Source organism: Aythya marila, assembly GCF_965140915.1.
Source record: "Aythya marila genome assembly, chromosome: 1".
Lineage (NCBI taxonomy): Eukaryota > Metazoa > Chordata > Aves > Anseriformes > Anatidae > Aythya > Aythya marila.
In genome coordinates this window covers 13,958,030-13,973,059 of record NC_139042.1, presented here as the reverse complement: position 1 = coordinate 13,973,059, position 15,030 = coordinate 13,958,030, and the positions used below count along the sequence as shown (strand labels likewise).

The following is a 15,030-nucleotide window of genomic DNA, read 5'->3' as shown; positions in this document are numbered from 1 at the left end:
GCTTTTCCTTTTTCTAATAGTTAGTTCGAAATAATCTTTAACCCAAACTGAAAAGCTATTCATCTAAAACACTGTTTAACTAACTAACTAACATGTGTTCTGGTAAACATGTTTTAAGATGGTAAATTCTGAACACTCACCTCCCCACACTCCCTCTCTGTACCGTGTACCCAGCATGAATAAAAAATACATTTGGTATCAACCAAAAAAAAATTTCTACTTTATTAGTTTAGGTGATAGTAACTGTGCAGTTCTACCACATAAAATGTTTATGGTTGTGTCACTTTAAAATATGTGTGTAGACAGAAATAGTGGAAGACCTACTCTATGGTTTAATGCTCCTAGGAATAAGAGAGCGTTATGGAAGACTCTTCTTGGATTAATGAATTGCCCCCTAATATGAGTCAGAAAAAAATTTTCCTCACCTCCCTAAGTACTCGTAAGAGGAAGAAAAACAAGGATAGACAGTCACTGAATGGATTTGAGTTGGTTAATCTTTCACAATATTTTAAAAACCCCCTACTAACATTAATCTTAACAAATCTTTATTCATGACTGACTTCCATGGAAGTAAAAATGTAGTTGCATTGTTTATGTGTAACTTTTTAAAAATACTTCTAAGAGAATACATTTCAAACTTCTTTAACAAAACTACATGTGAAGAGGAACATAAATGAAAGCGTAATGCAGATTCATCTGTATGGAAACAAAGGGAATACAAATAATACAACAAAGGATGAATCTGAGAGGTTTGATCTATAAATTATTGTGCAAGAGTTTCTCAGAGGTGATGGATTTGGTCTCTTTTCTTAACACTTATCATATTTTAATTACTATTATACGTTCACGTTACTCAAATAAGCATTTCATTAAACAAAAATACCGATATTTTCAATTTTAAGGTATTTGTTTAGTGTTTACTCCATGGCTAACAAGGGAAGATGTGGAAAAGAAAAGATAAAGCAGCATTAAAAGTCTATTGCAGGAAAAAGAAAAAGTGAAAAAATAATTTTTAGATTGGTGCAGAGTATTTGGCTGAACAATCCATTAAAAATTGCTGAAGTCTGTGTTAGCACTTTTCTGCCTTTGCACAACTTCAAGTGATTCTTATGAAATACTTCACACTAACTGCAAAAATAAAATAAAAATCAAAAGCACTTCAGGAGGAGTGGAAGAAGTACTGTTTTACATAGAAAGAGGGCCAATGAAAATGATTTTTGCCAGCAAACTTACCAATCGTCTCCTTTCCTCTTCAACAGCAATCAGGAGCCGAGCAAACTCTTTCAGTGACTGAGCTGAAAAAAAGTCAAGAAAAAATGTCCAGGTCAACATTACACTTCAAGACCAGGTAAGTGTGCTAACTGGGCTGATGTTGCAGTGACAAGATACAGTTCTTATACAGTATTTCCCTGCAATCCTTTTAAATTTAATGGATTTGATTTAATTTAAATTAAATGAAGCACAGACTGAAGCGACCAGTTAACAACAGGTAAAAAACAAAAGAAAAGAATCTGAGTCCTAAGAGTTGCATATTTAAAAAAACACAGTTTTAAAAGCTACATGGCAAACTAATTATCGTGAAACGTGCCAAGATCAGTCTCAAAACAAAGACTCACCCATTCAGCCACAACATTTACTTTTGCAGTCTCTTTCTGTTGCTTGAGTGTTAACAAAAATCTTGGGTTTCTCCAATTATAGTGCAGCAACAACAAATTACAAAGAACAATGAAAAATACTCAGACAAAATATTGAAAGTAAAGATTTTAGACAAATTCTGCTACAATTGTAAGAGAAGCTTTCCTCAAAATTGCCTTCAAGTATGAGTCAAAGGGCTATTCTGGAAATCAACAGAAACACAATGAAGGTATTAACCCATACAACTAGGCAAGAAAATGGAAAATGCTTCAAAAATTGTTAAGACTCCATTCAAATGAAACAAGTGGTGCAAATCTCTCTACAAAACTCCTATCTGGCTATTTATACTACTTTTTCAGGGTCATGTGGGTTATTCAGAATTCAGCATCACTGTTTCACAGACAAAAAAGCCAGAGAAGAATCACAGGTGAAAAGCAAAATAGCTCTCTTGACCTTTTCTTGATGCATCAAGCATCAACTGCTGCCAACGACAAGATGCTGCATTTGACGTTTGACATCTCTGATCTCAGAATACAAATTCATAACCCCAAAAACTTCCTGAAACAAGCTCAAGATGCTCTAAAACAATTTCTAAATTGGAGGGAAGGGATGTGTGTTAAAAAGTGGTAACATAACTTGTGAAATTTCTTGAAAGAACAGGCTTGAAAGGAAGAAGAAAGTCTTCACAGCTAACTAGCACACATTGGTATGCTAACAGAGCTCTTCTCCTCTTTACTATTGTACTGGGTTTACTTGGCAAAGTTTTGGTAGCAGAATGGCTGTCTATTTTCAGCATACGCAAGTTGCTAGTTTCTGGACCATAACCAAATTTTTGTTATCCTTTATCCCATCTGGACCTTGCAGAGGTCACTCTTGCATTCTTCTTGTTCTCTTTTAACTTTCACAGCTGAAGAACATTTCACTGTTTGTTCCAATTTCTTCTGCAAGACTTTACATAATTTATTTTTTACAGCTGTAACGGTATACCTGCACATCCTGCCCTGTAATTCATTCTTTGCTGACAAATCCTTCCCATCATTACTCATGAACTCTTCATTTAGTCCAAATACACCTGGTAATTTAGACGTTTGTTCTGTTGTGTCTTGAATATTTTCCTTTAAGATTTTTCCCTCAGATCACAAATGCCAGAAAATAAATTTTGGCACCTTTATAAGTAAGTGAAATCCTAGTCCTACTACAAGCTTTTTAACTCATTTTACATCTTCATAGTAAAACCTTAGTCTGCTATCAGCTAAATTAACTTATTCATTTATAATCAACTGATAATATCACATCTGTCAAAAACAAGTAAAGAAATACATGATTAACTGACTGGTTAAGTTACCTGATAAGAAAATTGCAGAGAAAATAATCTCTGAGTAGGACCTGGGGGTGTTGATTGATGAGAAGCTCAACATGAGCCAGCAATGTCCACTTGCAGCCCAGAAACCCAACCATATTGTGGGCTGCATCAAAAGCAGCATGGCCAGCAGGGCAAGGGAGGGGATTCTCCCCCTCTGCTTTGCTCTCCTGAGACTCACCTGGAGTACTGCATTCAGCCATGGGGCTACCACCAAAAGAAGGACATGGATGTGTTAGAATGAGTCCATAGGAGGGTCACGAAGATGATCAAGGGGATGGAGCACCTGTCCTATGACGACAGGCTGAGGGAGTTGGGGTTGTTCAGCCTGGAGAAGATAAAGCTCCAGGAAGACCTTACAGAGGTACCTATGGTACCTAAAGGGGATTACAGGAAAGCTGGGAGGGACTCTGTCAGGGGGCACAGTGATAGGACAAGGAGTAATAGCTTTAAACTAAAGAGGGGAGATTTAGACTAGATGTAAGTAAGAAATGCCTTACTGTGAGAGTGGTGAGGCACTGGCACAGGTTGCCCAGAGAAGCTGTGGATGCCCCATCCCTGGAGGTGTTCAAGGCCAGGCTGGATGGGGCTTTGAGCATCTTGGTCTGGTGGGTTCCAACCCCCAGCCCCTCTGATCTTTAAGGTTCCTTCCAACCTGAACTTTTCTATGCTTCTATAAAAATCTGTTGACTGTTATGTAAAATATCTACGTACTCATTACAAAACCCTATGACCAAAATAAACAACTAGCCAAACCCACGAATTATTTACTATTTTCATACTGGTATCCCCTTGAATTTAACAAGAAACTATCCTTGCCTGTAGAAAACAGGACAGAGATAGTTTCTCCTTTCTTGCACATGTGGCAGAGTGATTCTTTACCCACCATTAAAAAAAAAAATAATCTTTTCAAATAAACTAGATAAACATGTTGTTTGATTTTTATTACCTATTCAGGGAATTATGAGGCACTTTAGAAAAACAGCTGAATTTCTAGTAAAGCCAGTAAGATAAATTGTTTCCAGATTATTTCAGTGAAATAATTGGTAATTTTTTAACCGCAAGATGATGTGTTACTGCAGTCACATGTTAAAACTCCATTCCCCTCTCCTTTTTTGTGTTTTATTGTGGAGCCACTTACAATGACAGAACTATTTCAAAGAGAAATTATCATGCCAAACATTATATCTTTGTGAGGACAGCAGATCCCAAACCTCCTGAAATTGAAGTTTTCCCTACCCACATCAAGCCTTATGGTGCTTTTCCCTTAAGGTTCTGATCACATCATTTTTTTTTCATCATCATCTGTAATATGAAAGTTAACATTTAACACCTTTCAGCAACCAAGCACAAATATTACCAATTCCCAGCCCCATGATATGAACAGGAAATAAAATATGCTCTCTGGTCAGACAACATTCCATATTTTAAGAACAAAAAGTTACTTAAAAAAAGAACAGTAGAAGAACAGTAGGATGTTGAAACCGGGCAGAAGGATGGCAGGAAACTGTGAGGAATGGGAAAAAAAAAAAAAAAAAAAAAAGCAGAAAAAGCAGTAAAAGAAGCTTTTGATGCATCGTAATGAGTCCTCTTAATTTCATGGTATAACTATTGTTTTTTTAATTTCTAAGTCAAAACTTCTGCTTAGAGTATAAAAACATATTCTGCGAGTGTGCAAATCTATACTAGCATGTTATACATTGAAGAAATATCACAGTACTAATTAACATACAGTGCCTCAGCTAAAGACTGAGAAGCTGCTGCCATCCTCCCATCCCCAGTGTCACTTTTGGGTGGGATTATAAAGGTCAGAATTTCATTGGGAGCACAGAAACTACACTCTTCAGCAGCACTAAGGCAAGTTACTTCCCTGACCCTAGAAACAGCCTTGCTGCAGAGACATCTTAACACTGGTACTGACTACACTGCTGTTCACTGCCCAACACTCAAATTAATTTCCTTTTTGCTTTCCAGCACAGGAGGTGCAAAGGGGAAAACAACCAGCACATTGTATGCTTCAGAGAGCACTGAAGGATGCACTATCCGTACACAGACAGAACTTAGCAGCGGGGATGTCTCTGGTGACCTCGCTGGCTCTTCTATCCTTGCAACGACACAAAAAAGCTTTTACCACCACTATCTACCCTACAGTACCTACGAGTATTACAGTGCTGTAATACTAAGAGTATTGCAGTATTTCTGAGATTCAGAAGTATTGCAGTACTTCTAAATCTTTTAATTATAGTATAACACCCTTCTTCCCATACATTCCCCACTCAGTCTGATCGCACTATAAGGCAGGGTATGTTCCAACAGAACTTCATCTGTGTTGGAGGCTGCAGCAGGAGGTAGTAAAGGGAGGGCAAGACAATCCTTGCTCCTGTACCTCCCCAGCCCCTTTTCCCTTCTCCTCTCCTTCCTTTCCCACAGACCACTTGTGGTTATGCCTCATTTTGGAGCTCTGCTGGACAGAGAGGTGCACAAAGCAGCCCCCACCATGGGGCATCAGGACCCCTGGGAGATGCTAGCCTGGGCAGGCAGAAATCCCTAGGAGAACTCAGGAGTGGTGGCGTTTCACTCCACAGAGAACAAGAAACTAAAAAATATTTAAAAAATAATAACTTGAGATACTTTGTGTAGTTAAAAATCAGAATCACGTGTGTCAAACATAGCCCGTCAGTCAGTCCGTGAATTCCACACAAACATCACAACCTTTTCTCACTAACTGCAACTCACCATTTTGAGCCAGAATAGGCTTGGAGGAATTAAAATGAACTTTGAAAATATAAAAGGGAGTGAGAGGGAATAAGAGTCAAGTTACTTTACAAGAGGAAATGACTTGGGAATGTGCTGATAAGAAATAAATCCTGAAAACGTATTGATAATGTAGATTACAATATGTAACCTAAATTTTTAACATTAAAGTATTTCTAATTATTTTCACAAAACAATTGTTATTGGTAGGCTGTTTAAATAAAACAAAGTGCTGCCTTAATCAATTTAGTAACACTTTATTCCCCCAAAGTCATTAGCTTACATAATCCAAATAGTTTAACAGTCTGCTTTTTATTTAAGGGCTATTCAAAGGATTTGTAAAATACACTTGGTATTAAGATGGAAACGAAGTCTGTGAAAAATAACTACCAACAAGTAAAAACAATTGTATATTTACCCTGCTGTATACTTGTGGTCCCATTCATCACAATTAAAACAGGTCACCAGCTGTTTTCTCTGGAGTGTTCCCAACCCAGCAATAATTTGCTGCAAATTTTTCCTTGTTTAGGAGAAATAGCTCCTGTTACTTTATTAAAAAAAAAAAAAAAAAAAAAAAAAAGGTTGCTTCCATATGAAGCAAATGAATTAAACAGCACCACCAACTTAAACCATAATGGCGTAGATCAGCAATGTCCCTTTCCGCAAAACTGAGTGTTCTTTGTTTGTTTTAATCCTGATAATTTCAAACATAATGTATGGCTCTAGAAACAGCACCATTTGCAAATTTAAGAGAACCAAAGCTTAGTGTAGGATTGAGGGAGATAAGAAAAAGGATAAAAACTCATTTATTTGAATTTATAAAATGCATGTTATCAAGAATATACTTTCATAATTTAGAATGCTCTTTTACTGCATCAGAATCAACTCTGGGGTTCACAGAAAAAAAAAAAAGAAAATTACTTAATTATTATGAACTTTTTGTTATATACTTGTGTAAAGAACACATCACCTTAAAACAACATGCCTGGGGACACTATTGAAGCTACTCTATTGATAATTAGTTTAATACTACAATACAGTGTTGCACTGCACTGCATGTTGCATTCATTAGCTTTGAGGCTTTCTATATTTAATGAGTAAAGGGAAGCAACACTTGAAATTCAGAAGTAGTTTTATATGATCAATACCTAATTCAAAGATATAAAACCAAGTTTGCAAGGTAATGTTCAACTGAAGATAGAAAGAAAAGTTACATGGAAGACAGGATAAAAATAAATGCTTTTTTTTTGTGTGTGAAATGGACAGTTCATTTAATTTACCTATACCGACCATTTTAAATAACACACAGACAATTTTCAAAAACTCTGAAGTACTGTACTAATCAAGATTTTACAGTATTTTAAGCAACTACCACAATTATCTTCAGGCATGTGAATGCCAGGATGGAATAAATATACACACAGAAATACATCTTGCATTAGTAAGAGAATCCAGTTCAGTGAAGGTGTAAAACAAATGTGCAAGCCTGGCACAGATTTCCTTACATCTTCTTGATCCGACTGGGGCAATGACAGCACAGGGCTGTTCCTTGCACCCAGACACTGGCAGGAAGGTCAGCCAAGTGCATCCTCTCTCCAGAACCGGTCACCGCTAGCACAGACATGCTACAACAGGCTCTGAGCTCCTGCTGGAGCACGAACATCAACTAATGCCTGCAAGGGAGTTCTCCCCTGTAAGTAATGTATTACTAAATCAGAAATCAAGACGGATGTAAGACCCACAAGAAAATTTCCTAAGGATTAACGCTAGTTTACTAGACTTCAGTGACAACACAGAATAGACATAAGATCCCCATGAGTAGGTGGGAGGGCTGGTAGATGAAACTCTCTTTGCCAGTTCTGAAATGAAAGTAAATACACTATTAAATAGTTACTATTTCACAGACACAGTTTCAGAGCTTTTAATGACTAGCCTTATTTGCAGCCACAAATGCTATTTCAAGCACTTTTTCAAAAGCCACAACATCAAATAAAATTTCCTTCTCTCTTTCTGTGGCTTTAAGCCAAACTGAAAAAGCACAGGGAAGGAAAGAAAAAAAAAAAAAAAAAGTAGGGTAAAGGGAGCAACAGATGGTTTCCTAAGCAGACAGGAGGAGAAAAAAAAAAAAAAAAAAAAGATTTCAGATTAATACTGGCAGGCCATCAGTATTATATATATACTATTCCAAGTATCTGGAATAAAGACTCAATAATCTGCTTTCTCAGTACTTTATACCTAACACAAACTTTGAATGTCATAAAAGCCACACAGGATTTGCAGCATATCTCTGAAGGCAACCTACCTTTGTATGTCTCAAAATGTCACCACTGTGGAAAGTTTTCAACACACCAAAATGTAAATCCAAAGGAGAACTGTCTTGAAATAAGGTCCCAAAAGCCCACCATTGTCTTTGTTTTTCAGAACGTTGACTACAAATTTAAATACAGCCCTATCTGACAGGGCACAGACTTCCTTTAGCTCCATCAAATCTGGACTGATTTACCAATTCTTTTTTGTCCTTTATTCTACTGAACAAAGCCTAAAACATTGGAAACATACTGCTTTGAGAGGAAATTCAGGTGCAGTTTAACCTAAAAGGATTGAGTTGCAGGATCAGTGCCTTATTCTGCAAACTCATGGAATAAAGAATAATTTAAGCAATTTATAAATACTTCATAACTAATGCTGAGTGGACCTAAGTCATGCTGTAGTATAACTAACAAAGTAGTAGAGTAAAACAACTGTAACACATTCCTACAAGAAATGCTATTTTTTTATAAGCAGATTATCAGGAAAGCTGTATTTAAATAAGTATACACCTGCTGAATCTTCCCAATTATTGCTCATGTTTTCATTTTTCTTGGCTGCTGCTATTTCTTCTCCCACGTCTATACCCAGGGTTCCAATTCCCTCACTTTCCAAGTGGCAGCATTTTTGGAGAAACTTCAGTTCAGAAGACCGAGATCTATACCATAAATAATATTTACTGGGAAAGCAGATGAGAAGACAAATGAAGGAAAGAAGAGGACAAAGTGGAAAGATTTGAAACTGTTGCTTATCTTGCTAATTTCATTGCCTTCTGGGTTTAATTCCTCAGATATTAGAGGAAACTGAGTAACTGCTTTATTTTGTTTAGACTTAAGGTAATATTGTTTATGGATTTATGTTAATTCCAGTTTGTAAACTAACAACATGTCTGATAACCTTTGGCTTTTAGCAGAACAGTGGTATCAAAAGAGAATTTATGTTAGAAATTTCCACCATAAAAACAAAAAACAAACAACAAAAAAAAAAAAAGGAGGGATGAAAATAGCAAAATAATGGTTCATTTCTTTATGGGGTTTCAATATTGTTTAAGTTTGGAAAAATAATATTGGAATGGCTTTCTTATCCTCCATTTAGTTTCTTTTATTTCCCTAATCTGGGTATCAGATTTTATGGATCTGTAATAAGGACCTCATGCATTCCTTCAGTCTGTATTTACATTTACCACAGCCTCCAAAAAGAATAGAAACAAAACTATTTGAACCTTCTTGTAACATGGTGAAATACACTTCTTGTAGTAAAACACAGGCTGAAGGAAAGATTCAACTGTACAGGTTTTAAAACAACATGGAAATACCCCGGCAGACACCCTCAAAATGACAGCAAATTCTGCCAGCAGACAGTGGTTTAAATTCACAGTCTCGATAACCACAAATTGCTTTGAAGAATTCCATTGTGGGAAGGTACACAAAGGTATGGGCAACTCAATCTGCTCCATACAGCTCTCTGGACAAAAGCAAAACATACTTAGAATTGACAATGTGAAGCAAGTTCAGATTCAGTAGATGAACATCCTCACTTTCTCCTCCGTAATTAATACAGTGAGCAAACTTGGAAGGGTTTAATCCAATGCTTTTTATCAATTAGAACCACTGCATTTATTTTCATCTTTCATATTTTGAAGCAATTTGTACCTAATCCAGACTTTGAATTTTCCACTCTGATTAACTAAAAATAAAAAATTCCACCCAATTTCAAGGATTGTTTATCACAACTTAATACAGACATGCCTATAAGAAAAATAAAGAGAAACAATAGCTCTAAGAGTATGATCCTCCCAAGGAACACAACCTAAAGTATTAATCTTGTTTATCATGGCAATTTCCACCCTGGATTGTCAGGAAAAGTATTTTGCTAAATTTTTCTAAGTTCTTGAAAATAAGAGTGCTACCTTACAGGAACAAATCTGAATTTGCCAAACAAAGCCATTATACACCAGAAAGGAAAAGAAAGTACAGAAAGAGACATACACAGAGATGAAAAATGCCTCATTTAAAACTTCTGCAAAAAAAATTACACAAATAAGGAACCAAAAAATCACAGAACGAAAACTTTTATGCCTGAAGTTATGTGTCAGGGCATTATTATGTACTGTCCTCCAGAGAAGATCACATATTTTACTACACACTGGCAAGCACAGAACCTTATCAGAGCACACCTACTGAAACCTGTGTAACTAAAAGTAAACAAAAAAAAATAAAAATCAGGATTTTCCCTACTTCATTTGACTTAAAGCACTGTACATTCAGGGTATTTTGGTACGTTGTCGTCTACTTCAGAATCTGGAGCTCATTGACACTGCAGCATTCAGACAGAGGTAGTTAGGTTAGTAAGTGCTCCACGTTCACCATGAAGACAAAAACAGAAATTAAACTATCAAAGATTTAGAAACATTCCCACTGCTTGACCTCCACTGGTTTACAGCATTTAATCCTAATACCTATTTTAGGAAGTGTTCCCCATGAGCAGACGTTTAAAAACCTTTCTGTTGCTGGCCATGTACCAGGTACAAGCATTCCTCTGACTGTTCTTCTGGGTTTTGTCACACTAAAAAAGCAAGAAAAAAAAAAAGCAGAAAAGGCCAGCAAGTTCCACAGTACAAATGGAAGCTCCTGTCTGAGCACGACAGACGTGTGCATCAAAGCACATACAAATAAGCACAAACATACCAACATCACACAAGGGAACATATCAAGACCTATGCCCAATAAAAGCCAAAGCATTGCAAGATGTGTCTGCAAGCACAGCATAATGTGTACATACTGTATTAGGCAACTGGAGTTTTAACTCAAAAGTATTTTCATCTTGCAAAACTTAATAAACAAATATAGCAAGGCATTTTATGATTTTTTCTAAACATATGTAAACCATAAAATGCAGGGCCTCTATTAGAAGTAAAAACCTTTTCCCTCAATATATAAGTTTACTGAAACAAACCTTTCCCAGCACATCTGAAGCCAGCTACACAGTATCATACTTGAAAATTCTTTGCAATAAAAGGTAGCTATTGTGTCACAGATATTTAAACAAAAACATATATATATATATATATATATTTGTCAGTGACTTATATATATATTTTCAGCCAAGACTTTCATATTTTCTACCCTATTCCTTTTCAACAACAGTCTACAAAAAGGGTATGTATGTTTATAGATAAGCTAAGCAGACTCACAAGAAAGTCAGGTTACCTAGAATTCCCAGATCCACTGTCAGCACTTGTCAGACGAGCAATCTTATACAATTTAAATAAATCCAATTATTTGACTTAATATCAGTAAATTATCATGCCCTAAGACTCGTGCTAAACCTTAAAAATTAAATATGAGTAGAAAATTCTAGACAGACCAAGCAAAATCAAACCATTTCCTAGAGCCCTGAAAGATTGCTGATGTTTATAATAGCACACTCTGTGTTAGATAACAAAATATTAAAAAAAAAAAAAATCAATTATTCAATTTTACCACCAATCTAAGACTTTATTCAAAAAGCAACTGCAATGTATCTACCCCACATTTGTGTTCTACTCTGATTACGAAAGCAGCAAATATTTTGACAGCATACGATTCAATGCGAAGATTTATCTGTTTACCAAAGTGTGAATTCTTCTCATAAAATTACATTTTATACATTTTTTAAATAATCCTAAAGAGTTAGTAGCTCAACCTTACACTTGATACACTTGCCTCTGTGTACCAGATATTACAACTTTGTTTTCACTGCACATACACAGGCTTCACCCTGAAACTGGAGCTCTTTGTGGTAATGTTTACAAACACAACCTGAAACACTGCCTATGGCACATAGAGTTTGCAGTGCAAGAGGTCTGGACAGAGAACAAACCAGAGCCTAAGAACAACAACATGTTGATTCACCCCCAACAAAGAAGCTGTTATCTACAACACTAGTAGGGCTTTGGTATAAAAAGCCCAACCTAGGCTTTGTCAGTCTACAGCAGCTTTCCCAAAATGTGGCATGATGATATGACAGAAGAACATTTTAAATCATCTAAGCGATTTCTTCCAGTTCATTAGGAACACGGGACTGAACTGATCCGGATAATCCGATATGTTCACTTGCTCTTTTATCATCTCTCCCCTTCCTTCTACACTTCTCTGAAGGAGTGGCATCTGATACCAGCCATCAACTTGACAAGATCCTGACAGTCTTTGAGTGAAAACAGCACACCTTCTATTTTCACCGTGTTCACACAGAAGAGGTAACCGCTTTATACAAGTGGTTGTTAGGCAAGACTGCATCTTTCTGCCACTAATAGGGTTTACAATCATTGCATTTGCCAAGGAGAAGGCAGCCTCTGTTTCCACCTGATAGAGCCACATGCAGGGCGGTCCTGCAGCCCAGGTGTTCCAGCAGCCTAGCTCAGTGGGGCGTGGAGAACCAGATCCTGAACCTCAGCTTTGGCCCAGCAGGCATGAAGTGATCTCAATGTGCTTTCACAAGGTGAGTTTTTGGAGACTGACTTTGAAACCTTAGCAGCTTGATTTGGCCTCCACTGAAATGAATGGCGTAATGTCCAATACTGTAAAAGTCCATCAATTAATCTTTAACTAAATTAAATTATCCATTAACCTTTGACTTGAGCAGATCAGACTTTTCCAGAGCTGAATGATATCCACGGCCTGTCAGAGGACAAACGGCTTTAAAACCACAGAGTATTCAGAAATAGATAAGATCAAAGGTGGGCTCTGGTTAAAGTCAGTGATTCCTCCAATCCCCTTCTGCTTTCCTTTGTGTCCCCCTCTGCAAAATCTCACTAGAAAGAATCATAACATAAATTGACTAGAAATAGAAATCTTTAATTCTAGGAAAACAACTGCTACTTCCTACACGAGTTTTTTGAACAGCTAAGGCAATGTGGAAAACAACCATTGGGCAACATACAACATATTAAGCTGCGGAAGTAATATTAAATCCTCGCATTCCATAAACAAGGGAATTAGAAGTAATTACAACTACATTTTTAGCTTGCCAGATCACTGATTCTTCAGAGGCACATCCATACTTTAAATGAGGGGGAAAAAAACGGTATTTCCATCTTTCCAGCTGTATAAACCATATTTGTGTGTGGCTCTATGTGGGTGCTGAATTAAGGGGAAGTAAAAAGAAAAGCAATACATTCAGGATGCAGCTGAGAATCATTAATATTTTTTTTTCTGATTTGTAAAATTTAGTGCATTTATTATTTGAATGGTGGAACACTTTAATTATGAAAACTATCAACAAATACTGCAATTAATGTTAGGTTTGCCATAATTAGTTTGTTGAATTTAGGCCTACAAAATAATCAAGGACTTTCTGGGCTTAAAACTCCAAGCTCTCCTCAGGATTCTGTTTTTAGAAAGTAAAAGTCCTTCGTCTTATTTGCTCAAGCCTGAAGATGAGTATCTCAAAGCCGAGTTGATCAAACCACTACTTGCTTCTAAAAATGAGTGACTGTTGTTTAAGAGGCATACTAACTTGACAACTCTAAAGTGTTAACGCCTTTTTAGTAAAAGCATACTATGAGCAGCAGCAGCACACATGAGTTATTTTCAATCATCTCTGTAATGAGATTCTGTAGTCCTCAGACTAACCATCTCCCCACAGGCATTCATAATCATTATATTTCTGTTGGGACATCCAATTCTAGGAAAAAAATCATGGAGCTGGACATTAAGAAAGCAAAGAGAGGAAGGAGGGGAAAAAAGGTGTGGTGCAGTCATGGGATGAAGACGATAAAGTAGAAAGCATCTACAAGAGTTCAGAAGTTTCATCTAATGATGAAGGGCAAAACAGATGCTTCATCTTGACCAGTGAGTGGCATGGACTTTTCTATTTGTTCAAGTTGCTCACGTCAAATTTAAACTGCTTAGCAAAATGCACCAGGACAGCCAAAGCTATCAATATCCATCACCAGCTTCAACCACTTTCTGTAAACAGCACGAACTCCATGGCAAGGGACAGTCTAAGACACAACAGTTTGCAGTCCAACATAATTGAAATGAGCTAGCATGAATTTTAGACTCTCTTATGACAGCAGGATGTATGAACTGCCATGGCTCAGGAGATCCGCTACTTCACATTCAACTTCTACTGCCATAGAAGGAGGGTAGGATGGATAGGATGGGTGGTCACTGCATCAGCCACCCCAGTCTAATTTTTGTCATTTGAATAAATATCTTAACAATGGAGCATGCAAATTCTAACAACATTCTGATATGTATCTCAGAGAAGAAGAAAAAACAAGGTCTGTGTTTATTGTTGATCTTATTTTAACTTTTCTTCCTGCACAGATAAAGAACAACATGACTTATTTTCCTGCTTTGCCAGCCTCATGTAACCTTCCACAAGCAACTGTGGACCCACAGAAAACCAACCTTTTCTTTCTGGTGCAGATACTGTTTTGAAGTCTCTGTGGGATCCTAGCCCTAGCATAATATCACTCATTTCTTGGAGTCAATAAACAATAGTGTTTGAAAACAGGCGGCATTTGTTTAAATATGCAACAGGGATAAAAAACTGTAATAATAATAATGGTAGGAAAATATTTCAAATAAATACTTCAGGCACTTCACATCCTGATTGTGCTGAGTACCTCCCATAATTAGTTACTGTTTAACTTCTGTAGATAAAAATAGACCAAAACAAGTACCAAGGAAATCTGTCCTCTGCTTCAGATCTTACAAGTAGCTTATACAAAATTGCTTTAAAGGTGACTTATAAAGTTAATCTGAAAATTCAACCAGAGGGGAGAAGGCTGGCAAATCTAGGCAGGTAACCGTGGTGGAAAAACAGCATATTATTGTTCTATGCAAATACACTGAGTCGCAAATAGATTTCTATGCTAATTCAGGACTCAACCCCTTCCCACCCATCTAAAAAATGCCTGTGGTAAATATGTGTGTCTTTAATATGCTCCACAAGGTCAACAAACTCAAGCACTAAAAAAAATTACT

General features: G+C 36.7%; 1 protein-coding gene across 1 annotated transcript in view; it reads right to left on the bottom strand.

The window, feature by feature from the left end:
- ARHGAP42 (Rho GTPase activating protein 42) overlaps positions 1-15,030 on the bottom strand; it is a 174,052-nt gene that overhangs the window by 111,396 nt on the left and 47,626 nt on the right. The window contains exon 3 of the mRNA XM_082779392.1: positions 1,234-1,295. Coding sequence (XP_082635518.1) covers positions 1,234-1,295 — 62 coding nt within the window. The remainder of the gene's footprint in view (positions 1-1,233; positions 1,296-15,030) is intronic.